The sequence below is a fragment of the Gorilla gorilla genome, chromosome 22 (assembly GCF_029281585.2).
Source record: "Gorilla gorilla gorilla isolate KB3781 chromosome 22, NHGRI_mGorGor1-v2.1_pri, whole genome shotgun sequence".
Taxonomy (NCBI): Eukaryota; Metazoa; Chordata; class Mammalia; order Primates; family Hominidae; genus Gorilla; species Gorilla gorilla.
In genome coordinates, this window is record NC_073246.2 from 23,316,353 (window position 1) to 23,335,609 (window position 19,257).

The 19,257-nt window shown below is 33.0% G+C and overlaps 1 protein-coding gene across 5 annotated transcripts in view; it reads left to right on the forward strand.

The window, feature by feature from the left end:
• NCAM2 (neural cell adhesion molecule 2) overlaps positions 1–19,257 on the forward strand; it is a 551,993-nt gene that overhangs the window by 332,175 nt on the left and 200,561 nt on the right. For all 5 annotated transcript variants that reach the window (XM_019017903.4, XM_019017902.4, XM_055374042.2 and 2 more), the window contains exons 6-8: positions 1,537–1,654; positions 12,094–12,254; positions 14,974–15,119. In XM_019017903.4, coding sequence (XP_018873448.1) covers positions 1,537–1,654; positions 12,094–12,254; positions 14,974–15,119 — 425 coding nt within the window. The remainder of the gene's footprint in view (positions 1–1,536; positions 1,655–12,093; positions 12,255–14,973; positions 15,120–19,257) is intronic.

Consider the following 19,257-nt stretch of genomic DNA (forward strand, 5'->3'; position numbering starts at 1 on the left):
TGTTGCCTAAGCAGCCGGTCAGGAGAATTATAACTTGAAGGTAGACCACCACGTCCATGTTAGTGGGAGTTAATAGAACTACTTCACTATACATCCCCATGTTCCTTCCAGCTAAAGAAAAAATAGAAACTTTCCAGGAAGCGTTGACTACTCAACACATACAGAGTACAAATCCATGAAAGAATTCATTTCATTGTAATTCTCTAAGGAATGAAAAACCTTTACTGTAATAAAAAGAGTAATACTGCTCTTGCAACTAATGTATAAATAATGATAGGTAAAACATGCATTTTGTTTAAAATGTTATTTTCCATAATTACAGAGGAAGAAAAACAGGGTACAGATAGTCAAGTGACAATGTACTTAAAATTCAGAGTTAATATCTGAAAAAGTTCTATCTTTTGTAATACTAGTAATTATTATGTTACTTTAGAGACAACATGTCAGATTATGTTTCTTGTATCTAAATTCATAAAGGCAGAAACTTGATTTATTGTGTTTAATTACTAAGTTACATACCAGTTCTTATCTCTACCGTCAGTGGAGGTAATGTGGCATCAACGCTGACCTGAATGCTATTGTAGATATATTTGAGTATAATCACACTTGTAAATGCCTGTCTGGTATTGTTTAGTATATGTAAAAAAATGTTAATATACTTAATTTTAGGAATATTACTTTATGATATTCAGCTTAAAATTATGAAAGTGTGCATTGAGTCACAATTTATCCTCTACTTTGAAATTTAGCTTCTATTGTGGATGCTAGTTATTTGTTTATTGCAAACAGTGCATTTCAGTAACAGTTTCAACATGTTCCAAATGTGCAGCATATACAGTTTTTGCAATGTAATTAGTTAGAAATTGGAGATGCTTAATTTTAAAATTGAACAGTTCATGAAAATCTATTTCCATTCTCTGTATGGCTTATGCAGTTTCTCTTCATAAAATGTTCTATAGCTGCTTGAAGAAATTAAGTGTAGTTAATCAGAAAGAACATTATGGTTTGACACCTAATTTAAAAGCCCTGTTTTGAAGCAGTGATATATTGCTTATGGCATTACACAGACCAATGAGAAACCAAATAGGAAATCCACTTATGCTCAAAGTAGATCTCCATATTGATGTAAGTTAGGGTGGTATTGTCTTTTTCTGAGACATAATTCCTAAAAGTATATATGTTTGCTAAAATATATACTTTATTGTTTAATAGATTTTGTAGTGAAATAGCTTTACAATGAATTGATATAATTATTGCACATTAGAACACAGATCATTGATGGACATTTGGACATATGTAACAAACCTGCACGTTGTGCACATGTACCCGAGAACTTAAAGTATAATAAAAATAAAATTAAAAAAGAACGCAGATCAGTGATAAAGTTATTTTACTGTGAAGCCAAATCAGTTTCATTAATATAAATGGAGATGTGAAGGATGACATTTGAAAGCTTAAGATGTAGCAAAAATTCTCTAAATGATGTTAGTGAAGGTGTTTTTGTCTCTATTTATTCTGTATTCATCTCTCGTTCAGTGCCGCCAGCAATCTCAATGCCTCAGAAATCTTTTAATGCCACAGCAGAGAGAGGAGAAGAAATGACATTTTCCTGCAGGGCCTCAGGCTCTCCAGAACCCGCCATCTCCTGGTTCAGGTAGGTTATGCACCCCCACTCCCTCTGGCTTGTGTCCATTATCAGGCTTATGGAACAGTATTGGGATCTTAATCATTTTGGTAAAAAGCAAACCATTGCATTTTAGTTTCATTAAAAAAAAAAATCCTGGTGCTATCTTTGGGGCTTACGGTGGTTAGATTAAACTGCTAAAGAGATCAACAATGTGACCCCGCTCTAATATTCTGAGTCAAAGGCTGTACCCATTATACTTATTCTGTCTGTAAAAGCAGACTTTTGGAAAAATGGGACCAGGAGCACCTGTGACTTATTCAAACATTTTATTATCATTACAATTTATCTTGAAATAGATATTCTAGTGTTATTGACACCACTGTCATATGTATACAATATCATATTTTATTAGAATATAATTGTGTATATTTGTATTATAAACAAAATGTTGTATTATAGAAAAAAACTGATTTATAGCATTAAAATTCCATGAATTTACTGTGTAATTTTTAAAAATTACCTCATCAAGTGAGGAAATTCTGTATTCTAAATCTATAATTTGATAGTTTTTTTTTAGAATTTTAAAATACTATTTGTTTTTTTAAGATCAAGAATATTTTAAAAATATTCCATTCTTTTAGATTGTGTCTCAAACTACTAAATTGGAGACGATGAACTTTAAAACTGGACCATCTTGTAAATATGCACTAGTAATGCAGGTTACTACAGAGGCATTAGGTACAAGTATTTACAGAATCACTTCATAAACCATATAGTGAAAAATTATTTAAAAAGATTAGTAAAATATACATCAGAAGTGCAAAAGTGTCCCTACTAAGTATTAGGTTATTGTTTTAAAAGTTCTTTGAAGGACAACAATTGAAATCCCAAACTAGCTTTTATTCTTTTTTGCTTGAGCATGTACTGATATTACCTTCAACTTTCAACCCTTTGTTTCTACTGCTTATCATTTTAATATAGGATGTAACAATAAATGAGATGTTTCTTCAAATATTATGTGTTTAGATGTTCTTTTCAGACACTAATTTTCTTGGGACAAACTGTTGGTATTTTTTAGTAGGATTATACCTTGAATATTAGCAGATTCACCCCAGATAATCATCGTCTGTCTCAGTGACTGCTGATTTACTAGTGTGGATCCTTAAAAGTCTATATCAGACCTAATTGTATCACAGAAAAGCCACTGAATCATTCATTCCAATGAAAAAATACTGTTCTACAATCTTTTTTCCTATGGTTTTGTATTTCCAAAGAGATTTCTTTTTTCTTATTTGAACAGCATTTATTTAACAGATAAAGAAAGTAAAGCACAAAAATAGTATGAGTAGGAAATTGAACAACAAACATGAGCTTGAGATACTCATGTTCCACTTTGTATGTAGTGGGAAAAACATCCTAAACTTCAAGCTTATGCCGATCTTAGCTAATGAAATTGATGATTCCACAAACCAATAGTGGGAATAGTAGCTGGTAGGAAAGTACAGGTGAATAAGCCTTGTTTTGAAATAATTTTCCAGTCATTTATTAAGGAATGCTATAAAATGTAAACTGTTCTGTGTAAAGGGGCTAGAAGTCTTCCTGCATTCAAGAGGAAGAAAGGAACATGTATCTTTATCCTGTGAATTCATCCTGACGTGCACTTCATCATTTCTGAGGCAGAAATACATGGAAACTGGGTGTGTGATTGTTACAGTGTTAGAACATATGTCCTTGAAAAATATGACACCAGGTTTAAGAAGAAAATCTCCTTTATTTCTGAGATTACTTGATCACAATGATTCCAAGTTTGATAGTAATTTCAGATTCCCCACCTATTTATGTTGATGTTAAGTTATGCAGATTCCTCATTAGTCCCATCTTTAGAATAATATTAGAACACTTACCATCAAGTCAGAATAGTAATTGTGAGACTAGATGCTTTTAGTTTGGTCAGTTTAGTTGTCTACAGCACAACCCTTTCAAATAACAGCTTACCAATTACTTCTCACCAGAATACCAAGATCCTCCAGCAGCTGGGAAGTGTTAGCTGGCTTGGTTTTTCAGGGAGACTTCTTTTCTGCGGAGATTTTTTTTTTCTTAAAGTTTTACATTCCTTCAAAACTGTTTTCTTATATTTAATTAGAAATAGTATTATATAGACTAGTATAAATCAGATTCAAAGAATAATATAATGAGTAATTTAAATTTATATTTTTTCTTCTCCATATCTTCATATGGCATTAGTTTCATCCTTTGGATAGAATGAAATAACAATTTATTGAAAACCTAAATAATTGTTCTAGTCTCTGGATATAAAATATATACTGGGAGGATGAGAATGTGTGGTTGTAACATTAACGAAGGTAAAATTTGTGTTAGAGGGAAATTCTGACCTTTTATCTGTACATATAGACATGTCACGTTTGTGGAAAAGAAAAAATTCCTGAAAGTATCAGGAAATGTAGGGTAGCATCCCAAGAGAAATGTCCAGACTGTTTCATAGAGATAGTATTTCCAAGCGAGATAAGTGAAGTCAGTTGTACTAGTCAGCTTCGTCTGCCAAAACCAAATACCACCCACTGGGTAGTTCACGCAATAGGAATTCCTTGATCTCTTGACTTCGTGATCCGCCTGCCTTTGCCTCCCAAAGTGCTGGGATTACAGGCGCGAGCAACCACCAACATGGTGAAACCCCATGCATGGTGGTACGCACCTGTAGTCCCAGCTACTCTGGAGGCTGAAGCAGGAGAATAGCTTGAACCCGGGAGGCGGAGGTTGCAGTGAGCCGAGTTCGCGCCACTGCACTCCAGCCAGGCAACAGAGCGAGACTCTGTCTCAAAAAAAAAAAAAAAAATTATTTTCCCATATTTCTGGACGCTAGATGTTTAAGATCAAGATACCTGCAGGGTGGCCTTCCCTCTGTGTACAAACTCATGGAGAGAGAGAGTTCTGGTTATCTTCCTCCTCTTTCAGAAACACCAATCCTTTTTTGTTTGTTTTTAATAATTTCAACTTTTATCTTAGATTCGCAGGTTTGTTACATGAGTATAATTTATAGAAACCGAAAGTAGGTAAGTGGTTGCCTGGGACTGGATATGAGAATAGAGAGTAACTGTGAATGGAGGCCTTGTTTTCAAATACAGTCATTCTGGGGGTTAGGACACCAACATATGAATTTGAGGATTGGGGAAACACAATTTAGTTCATAACATCAATAAGATAATTAAAGACCATAATAGGGGAATTATGAAACATGTTCACAAAGAGAATCAAAAACACTTAGTGACATGTAAATCAAAGAGGGAGTAAAAGCAGTGACTCTAAAGGTTCCCCCCTTCATTGTCGTTCAAACGGTACTTCTATATTGAGAATACAATGTGGATTTTTATTGTTAGTCCATTAATTTCATAAATTTAATTTATTTTAAAATGTTCCATTTAAACCCCACTTAATCATGATACACAGGCATGCCCAGCATAATGACCTATCAATGACACGCCTCATATGTGATGGTGGTTCCATAAGATTATAATGGAGCTGAAAATGTCCTATTGTCTGTTGACATCGCAGCCATCATAAAATCATAGCTCAACATATTACTCATGAGTTGGTGGTTACGCTGGTGTAAACAAACCTATATATAAAAGCATATACATATTTTCTACACTACATAATACTTGATAAATATGTTACTGCTTTATATATTTACTATAGTGTACTTTTAATCATTATTTTAGGGTGTACTCCTTCTACTTATAAAAGAGAGAAGTTAACTGTAAAACAGCCTCAGGCAGTTTCTTTAGATAATATTCCAGAAGAAAGGATTGTTATCCTAGGAGATGACAGCTCCATGCCTGTTATTGCCCCCAAAAGACCTTGTAGTGGGATGAGGTGTGAAGGTGGAAGACATTGATATTGATGATCCTGATCCTGAGTCGGCCGAGGCTAATGTGGGTGTCTTCCTTTAAAAAAAAAAAAAAATTAGTGATAAAACCTTAAACAAGAAAAAATATATATCCTTATAAAATAAACAATAAAGAAAATATTTTGTACAGCTATACAATGTGTTTATACTTTGAGCTGTTATTAAAAAAGAGTCAAAAGTTTAAAATTTTTAAGAGTATATAAAGTAAAAAAAGCTAAGGTGAATTTATTATTGAAGAAAGAAAATGTTTAGTGTCGCTTAAGTATACAGTGTTTACAAAGTCTAGAGTACTATACAGTAATGTCCCAGGCCTTCACAGTCACTCACCACTTACTCACTGACTCACCCAGAAGAACTTCTAGTCCTGGAAGCTCCATTTACAACATATATGTATATATATGTGTCCTATGTATAGCATTAATTTTTTTTTTTTTTTTTTTTTGAGATGGAGTCTCACTCTGTCACCCAGGCTGGAGTGCAGTGGTGCAATCTCGGCTCACTGCAACTTCTGCCTCCTGGGTTCAACTGATTCTCCTGCCTCAGCCTCCTGAGTAGCTGGGACTACAGGCGTGTGCCACCATGCCCGGCTAATTTTTGTATTTTTAGTAGAGACGGGTTTCACCATGTTGGTGAGGCTGGTCTCACACTCCATGTGATTATCCCGCGTCCGCCTCCCAAAGTGCTAAGATTACAGGTGTGAGGCACCACGCCTAGCAAAAAACACTTTTATACCATATTTTTTACTGTACCTTTTCTATGTTTTGATATGTTTAGATATTTACTATTATGTTACAGTCGCTTCCAACATTCAGTATAGTAACATGCCGTACAAGTTTGCAGCCTAGGAGAAATAGGCCATACCATATAGTTTAGGTGTGTAATAGGCTATATACCATCTTGGTTTGTGTTAAGTACACTCTATGATGTAAACAGAGCTACAAAATTGACTGGGGACAAATTTCGTAGAACATACCCCTGTGGTTAGGCAATGCATGACTGCATTATCCTTTTTGTGCATGGCTGGAATCAATGTGTCAATAATTTGTTAAGAATTTTTTATATTCATGGTTATGAGAAATATTGTTCCATCATTTTCTTGTTCTTGACTTTTTAGGGGTCAGGGCATTACTAGTGTCAGAGAATGAGTAGTGAAGTATTTCTTCCTCTTCTGTTTTCCAATATAACTTTTATGTAATGTTTATTATTTCTTAAATGTCTGGAAAAATTGCCAGTGAAACCATCTGTGTCATAATTTTTCTTAAGTTCACATTTAAGTACAAATTCAATAATATTTTTCATAGAAATAGGGCTATTCAGGTAATTTTCTTTAGTGAGCTTAGATGATTAACGCAATTCCAGGAATTTGTCCATTTCTTTTAAATGGTATTTACTGGCATTAAGTCATTCATAGTATCCCTTTGTTATACTTCAATTTGCATGTTTTCTGTAGTATTCTCCCCTCTCTCATCTTGATAACCTCATAACTGGTTATTTGTTCTACTGTCTTTTTTATCCTGATTATTCTAGATGTAGGTTTATGCACATACTGTCAGTGAATCTGCTTTTGGCTTCAATTATTTCTTTTTTGTTTCCTATTTTCTATTTCATTAATTTCTGGTTTTATTTTTATTATTATTTTCCTCCTGTTTACTTTGTCTTTAATTTTCTCTTCCATTTTTGATTGCTTAAGGTGGACTCATGTCATTGATTGTAATCATTTATTCTTTCTAATACAAGCATCTGTTTTTCCTCTCTAAATATGGCTGTAATTGCACCCTGCTAATTTTGATATGTCGTATTTCCACTTTGGAGGGGTTTAAATATTTTTTTTAAATTCTTATGTTATTTTTAATACTATTCATTTAGAAGTATGCTGATTTCTTTCTAAGTATTTGGGTATATTTCATAAATATTACTGCTGTTGATTTTTAACTAAATACTTATCAGGAAATGGACTTTTTAATGGTTTCAATTTATTTAACTTTATTGAGTCTTAAATTAAAGTATGTGTATTCCACTATTATTGTATGGAGAAATCCCTAATATTAAATAGATCAACTCCCTTGATAGTATTGTGGAAGTCTTCTATATTTTTTTGTAACGATTCTTCTCCAACTTTATTTTTAAATGTGTCTATTTTTATATTCAGTTCTCTCTGTTTTGCTTCATATTTTTTGAAGCTCTAGTATTATATGTTTAAACATTTATTCACGTAGATCAGTATTATGAAAATTGTTATTTAAGGGCTTTAAGGATGGAAAAAAATGATACCATATAGAACTTTGTTTCAGTCTTTTTCTGTTTTTCATTTTACCATGTCTTCAAGTGAACTAAGTTACATCACTATGTCTTCAAGTTTACTAATATTTTCTACTGTGATATCTAATGTTTTTAATCCCATCAGAGTATTTCTCATCATTTTATTTTTCTTCTCTGAGAGTTTCAAGGAGATGTTTCGTATGTCCTCCATGCCTCTCTTACCATTCTCATGTTTTACTTCCTTGAAAATATTGGAATATATTTCTAATAGTTGTTTTAATAGGCATCTACTCACCTACCCTCTGTATCATACCTATATTTTGTAACTGATTGATTTTTCTCCCTCTTGTTTTATTTATTTTTTGAAGACAGATTCTTGCTCTGCCACCTGGGCAGGAGTGCAGTGGCACTCACTGCAACCTCCAACTCTCGGGCTCAAGTGATCTTCCTGATTCAGCATCCCCAGTAGCTGGGACTATAGACATGCGCCACAATGCCCAATTAACTTTTTATTACTATTTAGAGAAGTGGTTTCAGTGTGTTGCCAGGGTTGAACTTCAAATCCTGGCTTCAAGAAATCCTCCTGCCTTGGCCTCCCAAAGTGCTGGGGATACAGGCGTGAGCCACTGTGCCTGGTGATTTTTCTCCTTCCTCTGGGTCGTATTTTCATGTTTATTTACTATCCTGGTTATCTCTCTCTCTCTCTCTCTGTCTATATATATATATATATATATATATATATATATATAGACACCTCCACCTCCCAGATTCAAGTGATTCTCTTGCTTCAACCTCCCAAGTAGCTGCGACTACAGGCGCCCACCACCACGCCCAGCTAATTATTTTGTACTTTTTGTAGAAACCGGGTTTCATCATATTGGCCAGGCTTAGGTCTGTAACTCCTGACCTTGTGATCTGCCCTGCCCGCCTCGGCCTCCCAAAGTGATAGGATTACAGGTGTGAGCCACCATGCCCAGCCATGAATTTTTAATTGGGTTCCAGACATTCAGAATTTTGTGTTTTGGGGTGCTGAATATTTTTGTATTATTTTACTTTGTTTTATAGATGCAGTTAAGTGACTTGGAAAAAGTTTTATTTGAGGGAGAGCTTCCATTTAGGCTCTTTTAGGTGGATCCCAACCACCTTCAGTCTAGGGTTAATCTGGTTCCATTACTGATGCAATATTATTCTAAGGACGTGACTTAAGTCCTGTGTATTAGGGTATCTTTTTACTCTGGATGGTTGAATTGCAGATTATTCCTGGTGCTGTGTGAGCTTCTGGAATTATTGTACTTTATATTTTCTAATGGTTCTTTCCCTCATCTGAGAAGGCCTTACTGGTATACACTCATTGATCAATACTCAGTTAAAGATTTGTTGGGAACCCTCTGCAGATATCTATAGTTCTGTTGCCTGTGCAGCTCTCTTCTCTCACATTATCTAAGCTGCACCTTCTGTCGCTTTGACCTCCCCCAACTGCACACTCTGTCTTCCAGCCCAGATACATTGCCTGACTCTGTTCGTGTTCTCTGCCTCCCCCAGCTGCAGCCTGAAAACTCTCTTCAGGCAGTCAGCGATGGAGGTACTCATATGCCACTGTCATATGCAACCAGTTGGCTAATGTGTGAAAACTATTGTTTTATATGTATAGCCAGTGTTTTTGTTGTTTAAATTGGGAGCATATAGTTTATGTTACTACAATAATGTTCAAAATGAAATTATCATTCAGTTCTTTAGTGTTTACATTAATTCTGTAATCCTGACCCCTATATTTTTGTACCTGAAAAAGGGGGCGCTTAGAGAAGTGGTTTGAGTTTCAAAGAATGGGCTTAATGCATGTGTCAGAATGCCTTGGAGTGATTTTTTAGACGTTGACATTTCACAGACATGGATTGTGAATAGCAATAGGAGCATTTCTACCTGACTTTATTCGGAGGGAGTAATAAGGTATTTATTGGGAGGGAGTAATAAAGCATTGGTAATATTCCCTTATTTGTGATGGCTTAATTATATTTCCTATTGAGCATTTAAAGTGAATGTAATCTGTACACACTTATGTTCTCTAAATATGTTCAAGTTTTGCCCCTCTACTTCAAAGGCCAAATCAAGGATTTTTATTTTCTCATGAAAATTCCCAGAGTAGTACAGCCATCTTCCTTGTCATATCTCCCGTTATAACAGATCACCTCCTGCTCAAAATAGTTGTAAGTCCACTAATGGAATCTGCATTAACCTCTATTAATGCCAACCAAATTATGGATTCCTCACGATGGGTGGCAACTAATTTGCTATACATCAAACATTTAGCACAATGTTTTATATGAAGTAAGGAGATAACCCTCTTTTTTAGAAAGAACATTGGAACTTAATTAACCTGCTGCTTTTATTAATGGGTGAGCCTGTCTTTTGATTTGTGAATTGAGGAGTAGAGATATACATATACTGTAGTTCTCTGATTTTGAATGAGTAAGCAGAAGGAAATGCACATTTATGGGCTAATTGTGAGTGTTGAAACCTCTACCGTGCTATTATTATTATTATTAGGAAACAAATGAACAATTTTCATTGAAGATATTGAGAAATATATTGTATCACTAATTATGATGAAAGCCCTATCTACATATTAAATTCTAGACAAAAACACTGAAATGTCATTTTTATACCTGTTGTAAAGATTGTATTAGTAATAATATCAAAAATATATATAAAAGATACTATATATGCATTTATTATTATTATTATTATTTTTCGGACACAGTCTCACTCTGTGGCCGAGGCTGGAGTGTAGTGGTGTGATCTCAGCTCCCTGCAACCTGCCTCAGCATCCCTTCGGAGTAGCTGGGATTACAGGCGCCTGCTACCACACCTGGCTAGTCTTTGTATTTTTAGTAGAGATGGAGTTTCACTATGTTGGCCAGGCTGGTCTCGAGCTCCTAACCTCAAGTGATCCACCCGCCTCTGCCTCCCAAGGTGCTGGGATTACAGGCGTGACCCACCACACCCGACCCATTTGTTATTATTTTATGAATCCTAACTTTGCAATCTTCCACTCCTCTTAAGAAATGTTGTGTACTTCGTGGTACATTTAGAGATGTCATGAGAAACTGGAACAATAAATTCTATTGAGTATAGACATATAAAGATTATGTTCATATATGTGTTAGTGGTTTCTGGAAAGTCGAACTAGAATTCACTGGAAGGAACTGTTTAGTGTATCGAGAAATGTTTGATTTTATTTTAGAAAATAGTTTTAATAATATTTATAGAGATTTTTTTAAATTTACACTTGTATGGACAAGCAAATGTCTCCATCCCAATGGACAAATTCCAGAACTTTCCATTAGTGGTTTTAAAATCAATTCAGTCATGCAAAATACTATTATAAGAAAAATACAAGAGGGGATGCAAAGAAGAGAAAAGAGGAAAAAAAGATGAATAAAATGAAAGGAGAATACACAATATAAAACGATTTCACAAATACTGAGGGAAATCATAGAAATAGTTCATATTTTAATGTATTGAAAATATTTCTTACTGTAGATTATAGTAAAAAATGTTTGAAAGCCATGGTTGATTTTAAAGGACAACATAGACTAGAATGGAGCAGAATGAGATGTATTTCAGTAGAGAAAAGAAAACCTTAAAAATATTGATAATTATTTGGGACTAAGAGGAAACAGAAAAACAATTTATTTTCCTCATTAAAGAATAAAATTATCACATTCAAAATGGTTTCTAAATTAATTGTGTTTTCATGTAATTCTCTCATCTTACTATTTTATTGGCAGTACTTATATGCAATATACATTTATGATATATTTACATTGTATTTACTTTGAAGCTTCTGTGAAGAAATTTTCTACATAAATTATTTTAAATGTATCCCAAGAAGGGAGTAAATAAATATATATAATAAATATGTATTGTCTCACCAACATTTAATTGTGTATGGTATTAAAAACAGCAAACAAAATGTTTTTTTTTTGCCAATAATCAAAGTACAAATTGAACTGATGTACTTTTTGCCTGGTAACTATTAAGATTTTGACATAGCTCAAATATTATTCTTGTGTCTACATTCAAAAAAAATTTCAAGTATAATTTTATTGTTTATTCGTTAAGTTCTGAGGCTACTAAAAATATACTTTTGATTGGAATATAGCCCTGTCTTTCAATGATGATAGCCATATAGTCATCAATGCCTATAGATAAAAAAGTTGATTAAAATCTCCTAAATTATAAAGCCAGATTTGTGAGGATGAACCTCTGTTTTCTTCTTTAGGAATGGCAAGCTCATTGAAGAAAATGAAAAGTACATATTGAAAGGGAGTAATACAGAACTCACTGTCAGGAACATAATCAATAGTGATGGTGGTCCTTATGTCTGCAGGGCCACAAATAAGGCAGGAGAAGATGAAAAGCAAGCTTTCCTCCAAGTCTTTGGTAAGTATTATAGCATAGTGGCTAAAACTGTTGTGTCTATTGGAAGATCAGAGTGAAATTCTACTCTAATCATTTGAACTATTTAAACTTTCCTTATTAAATCTGTTTCCTCTTCTCTGTAATATGTTTTTTAAATTTCAGCTACCAGATAGAATTATTTGAAGAATAACGTAAAATTACACATGCAAATTTTTGTAAGTCACTGATATGCTTACAGAAGCTGGAAAAAATTAATTTAAATTACACCTAGTGGGGTTTGTCATCTGTGTCTGTAAGGGTGAATCTCTGTAAGTCTCTAAATGACACATGTTAGGATCAGTTTTACTTACAATATAGTTCAAAAGGGCACATTTTTAAGGCTACAATTTAAAAACATTGACATGTAACTATACTTAAATATTTGCTTTCATTTAAATAAATGAAAATATAAGATAAATATCTTCCACATTTACCAAGAGCCATATTATCTTATTTGGATAACTTATAGAGCGTAGAAAGCTAGTACTTTACAAAAATATAATGATGTAGCTTCAATTATGTTTACAAGAAGAAAGACAGTGATGGCAGTGGGTGCTTCTAATAGAATTTTTCCCTTTAATTAGTGTAACACTAAAAAATATATGCCCTATTAACATTTAATATGTTTTCTCCAACTTTAAAAACACTATTATTGAAATGCTTTCACAACAAAAAGAGGGAAAAGGAAGGAAGGAGAAATCTGTTAGAATAAGAAGGACCGGGGCCTGTTGTGGGGTGGAGGGAGGGGGAGGGATAGCATTTGGAGATATACCTAATGTTAAATGACGAGTTACTGGGTGCAGCACACCAACATGGCACATGTATACATATGTAACTAACCTGCACGTTGTGCACATGTACCCTAAAAAAGTATTAAAAGAAAAAAAAAAGAAGGACCAGTGTTTGCTGTTGACAGGTGCAGAGTGCCCCTTACACTGACCATGAGATGAATGGTAATCCCTGCGTGGACACGCCCTCTGCGGACTGGCCCTGTAGTCACTGCTGGAAGCATTTTCTGAGCTAGAGAGTTGTATATAAAGCTTATTTTCAAGTGGAGTGACAAGGAGAATAAACAGCTATACCAAAATGTATTAAAATAAAAAATACAATTTTAAAAGTAGAGATGTTTTGAGAATGAAATTGGATAAATCAGGAAGCATTGAATAAAGAGAAGTATTGTTTTGGATAGCATAGTGTTGGAAAGTTATTCAGAAGGATAATGTTTAGGTGATGTTCAGAATGATGATCTTCTAATGATCAGAAGTAGGCCAAGCTAAGAGCCTGGAGAAGACTGTTCGGTTAGAGGGGAAAGTAAATATACTTAACATGTTTAGAAATTATAGAAAGTCCCTAACTTGTTCTAGCAGTGTTCCCCACTTGAAAATGTTTTTTCTATAAAACCTACAAAATTAAATAAGTATGATTCAGTATAAAAATAATCGTATTAGAAATAGTATTGTGTGAGATTATTCCAAAGGATAGATGGTCTTCATCTGCCTCAGTGTACTCATCTGAAATAGTATTTACATCCTTTTTATCAGGATTGCAGTGAAAAAGAAAAGAGATTTTTTACATTTCTGATATTTTCATCCTTTCAAGTAGAATATAATACATTAAAATTTTACATGTTATGTTATTGTTACAATCCCTTTTGTGTAGTAACATTCAACAAACTTTTGTTGCTCCTGACACAAAATTGTATGCATATTGTGGGAATATAACTAAATCTATTAAAGTTAATGAAATAAAGAGTGAATTGTTAAAAATTCTGTATGCTGTTTTTCTGATACCAAGAATGTTATTTTCTGAGCTTAAGAAAAACTTATTTGTGTTTCTTTGTTAAATATATTAAAATATATAAAAAGTAACTCACACTGAAATAATGAGTACTTGATTGTATCCATTTTATATCTAAACAAGCAAACATTTAGGAAATACAAATAACAAGATTTCAAAAAATAAAGCTCTCTGGAACTATGTAAGTTTATGGAGGGACATATTTTAATATTAAGATAATTAAAATTAGTAGACATAATGCTTTTCTTTTTATACAATTTATGATTAAAATTAGTTACGTTGTCTAGTATATTGTTAAGTAAACTGAGGTCAAAATAAATCAAGTGGAGTAATATATAAATAAGTAATGTAAATATATTTAGTAAATGTTTCAAAATTTTATATGATTCTACTTGCTACATTTTCAGGATATGTCATTTACTTCTTTGGTGAAATTGTTAAAGCTTGAGAGAGAATTAAACCAATTGTGTGTGCATGTGTCTGTATAAATATATTCATGTGTATGTATGTGTATATATACATAAATGTGCACACATATGCACCCATATACATGTGCCTTTAAAGGAAGAAATTTTGATTTTGTGGCTTTAAGATAGGAAAATAAATCATGAGATGACTTTTAAATTGGCAAAATTTTGAAACAAATTTTAATTTGGATGTTGGTTTCTAAGTCACCTCAAGTTATTTTGTATAATGATAACAGATGAGTTTTATTTCCTAAATTTTTTTTCCTGTGCTATTCAAGTGTCCTGGCACATCTGTAAGGCAAAGCAGGCCACTGTAATTCTACAAAGCTAATAATATCATACTATACTATAGTAGACTTAAATACCTATCATGACTTTTGTCTGAGAAGTAATATTTTCCTTCAATACCGATTGAGTAATATATATATTCTTTACAGTACAGCCTCACATAATACAGCTTAAAAATGAAACTACACATGAGAATGGTCAAGTCACACTCATGTGTGATGCGGAAGGGGAGCCTATTCCAGAAATCACTTGGAAAAGAGCTGTGGATGGCTTCACGTTCACTGAAGGCGATAAGGTAACCATATCTCAATATGTAATGGTTTCCATTACCATGCAATTTCAGTATTTTCAATATCATTAAATCACAAATTAGTCTCCAATTTACCTAGTAGCTTGTAGGATCAAATAAATGGTTTGATTTTTAAAAAGGTAACTAACACAATGTCGGCTTTACAACTTTGGCGGGAGGGGAAATGTCAATGTGAAATATTTAAAGATGTTCTTTATTAAGTCACAAACGTTTAGGCTATTGGTATTACTAGCGTTGCTTAACTAGATTTTTGTTATACGTTGAATCTATAAAGTATGTTATTGCAATTTTAACCCCTGCTGTGTGAGTGTCTGGCCTTTGCAAATTCACTGACCATGAGAAAAGTGCTAGGACAAATAATATTGCCATTTTAAAAACAGGAATAAAGATTTACAAACTAGTACATTTGACTTTAAACCTCAGCAATTTCAGTTTCTTAAAGAAATGATTGTATATTTAGAAAACACTGTGGTGAGTGATGAGCGTTGGGATTGGCAAATAAGATTTACTTCAAATTAATTTAATGTATTTTCTACTTAGACAGGTGTCAACAAACTACAGTCCATAGGGCAAATTTCGCCTCCAGCCTGTTTTGGTAAATAAAGTTTTATTGAAACTAAAGCAAAATAGTAATTTAAATTCAAAAAAGTCTGACTGTCATTCAATGCTTTACCCTTTAGAAATTGTCTTTCTGCAGTAGAAGTGTAGGTTCTGCTTTCATATAATTTAGAATCTAATGTAGAGAAATAAGTACAAACAAATTACTGCATTGTGATGACCTTTAACCAGAATGCATTCAACTTACTTAGAAATTAATGAAACATTACTATATGTTTCACTATACTAATGGATTTTAATTACTATTATATTTCACAACTATTCATATGAACTTCAAATACAAACAAAAGAGAAAGGAAAAGATGGTGAAATATTGAAACGATAGAACTGGCAATTTCACATAAGTGAAGATTATAACATTAGGCTATTACATTGCTTTTCTCCACTCAGTGTTAAAGAGAAACCTCCTTTAAACTTTTTTCATTATTAACTTTATTTAGGTAAAGAGTCCAATTTCTAAAGTATTCATACACCTCAATATAACTTTGATTTATTAACATTGATAGTAAAAAAGAGAAGAATAAATGTTTGTCCATCGTACACTTTACATCAATCAGTCCATCCCATCATGTTATATTTAACAACACGCTAAACCCATAAATTCACCAAAAAAGTAATTTCTCTGGTCAATTTATTACTTTCCTTTTGAAACACTGTGTTATCATATATGTTACCCTTTTTTGTTTCATTTTCTCCTCATAATGGCATTTTAGGAGATTATTTGATAATTGTTTTACTATTTTGATATACTTATTTTATATATTCAAGTTGAAAATCAAATTTATAAAATGTGAATGACAGTCATAATCTTCTGCAACCCAGATAAAAGTTATAGTTTGCTTTAGTATATTCTTAACAGAAAATAATGTATGTTACTATGACACAGTTGCCAAATCTGAAAGGAATTAAATTTATGTGAAATTAAAAAAATACAATCAGATATCTGAAACCATAGAGGATTGTTTTTGTTTCAATTTTGCACGTTTATTTAGATCAGATCACTCAAAAGTATTTACTTTCATGCCCTTAGACTTTATCATACCTTCATATTTCTAATGCTGTTTTCTAATTATTTTTCAGCTTCCTGTAAAATTCTTAAAAGTTATCTTCTCAAAGATAGTTTTTACTCTGCATTTAATGAATGTTACCTTATATATTATGCAGAGAATGAAAGATAAATTATACTCAGTTATTTCATTAATAAATGTCATCAAGTAACAAGAAAGCTGTTATATTTTATTCTTGGATCTATGTCCCAGGCCACCCCAAACTACACACAGATATTTATTCTGTAGTAACTGTGAAAAATAATCTTAAAGCTTTTGTTTTCTAAGGAGTATATTAAAAAACACATCCTGTTTTAAGAAAATCTGACTTGGTTTCTTTGCAAAAAACAATTATAGAAACTCAAATATGCTTTTCTGCACAAGTTTAATCCAGTCAATAAAGAAATTAAGTCTATTGTATTTCTATTATATTTCTCCAAATATATTTTAAGATCCTTGACTTATTTTTCTATACTCCAGTACGCTTCTTTTCCCCTAATATTTTGAGTTTCCTGAATAGCATAATTCACAAATCAAATGGTTGAGCTGAACTTTGAAATAAAGTTTATCTAGTTTTGAATCTCAGCTCTGCCATTTATGATGCCTCAGCATGATAAAATTGAGTTCAAAGAGTCCAAATAACATTACCAGTGTTATTTAAACTCTTTTTAATATGAGTTTTTAATATGAATTTTTTCATCTTTAAAATGTTGATATTTACCCTCTTGTTATAAGGAAGATGAGCACATTACAAATGCATATCAATGTTTATCATATTATAAATATCCAATAAACTTTACTTTTTACCTTGCCATATTACAAATTTACAGTACAAATTTACACATTTTACTTTGTCATATTACAAATTTACAGTATGGCCTGACATAATACAGCTTAGAAATGAAGTTACATATGATAATGGACAAGTCACGCTTGAAGCATAGTTTATCTTGTTGCCTCTGTAAAGTATAACACCTAAGGTTTGATTGAACTTTAATGAGATCATATTATTCCTATCATGGAAAGTAGCATGGGATTGTACTTTCCATAAGAATCACGTGGGAAGACTATCAAAGTGCAGATTCTAGATTCCCACTTCTTGAAGTTGATTTAGTATGTGTAGCCCAGGGCGTAGGAATGCATATTAAATAAACTCATCAGTTGGTGTCATATTGTTAGTCTTCAAGCCATATTTTGGGAAACAACTTTAAGTAAGGATAAAATTTAACAGCTAATATTTTCAGCAGAAAAATGATCTTAACCAATTAGTTGACACCTGATGGGGGCTTGGGAAGTATAAAACAAAACTAAACTAAAATTTCCATTATGCATATATCAGTCAAGTTTTGATGAAACTAAAATATATGGATCAAAAATAGTGAAATATCAACGTGTAGTAAAAACTAATAATTTCATCTAACAACATGTCAATGTATTTAGCAAATATGTTCATCCTTTTAGATTTTTCAGAGAAGAGGGTCTCAATTAACAATATTCTTTTTTTTTTGTCTAAGTTCTCAATCACCAGATAAGACAAAAAAAATGGGGATAAAATACCATGTGACTTAAATGTATAGATAAGTGAATGCTCTTATACTGAGCTCAATAATTAGATAAACATACTCAACACAGTCCCGAGTAGCATGAGACTTACAGCCCTCCCCTGTGTGAGAAGACATGCTAAGATAACCTTGACTGAGGGGGACAATGGTGAACCCATGGTTTCTTTGGGGCGGTCCTTTCTGAAAAGAAAAAAAGGAGTGGTTAGGAAGTGTATTTAATTTTTTGTGCCCCCATAGTTACCTATCAGATATCTCTTCACTTCCCATGGGAGAAAAAGTAAGGGACTTGAAAAGTCCAACTGTGGTATGTTGGAAGACCTTCCTCCCCATGGAATAAATGATTAAGAGTTCATGAGTAGCATTCACTGCCCAACTAACAATATGCTAATAACATTTAAATCACCAGATACATAACTATCTCAATTTATCATCTGGTATTATTACTGCATAGTAAATAACCCCATAATATAATGGCACAAACCAATAATTTTCTCTCACTTCTGATTTTGTGGATCAGAAGTTTGAGTAAGGCTTGGCCAGATGGATATCACTTGGAATCTCTAATGTGCTTGTATCAGATGTTGCTACTAATGTTGCTTGTAGTTGTAGTTATGAGGAGGTTCAACTTTGCTGAGAAGCCAACATGGCTCACTTAAGTGGCTGGAATTAAGTCTTGACTGTGGGCTGCAAGCTCAGTTGGAGCTGTTTTTGGAACATCTATATGAAGCCTCTCCAGTATGGCTATCTAAGAGCAGTCTGCTCTCTCTTGTGGCAGCAGGCTTTCTCCACAGAGAACATTTCAAAAGAATCAGGCCAGACAGACACTATCTGGTCTACTCTGACATAGTCTTGGAAGTCACACATTTCTCACTTCTGCCACAGTATATTGGTTACAAA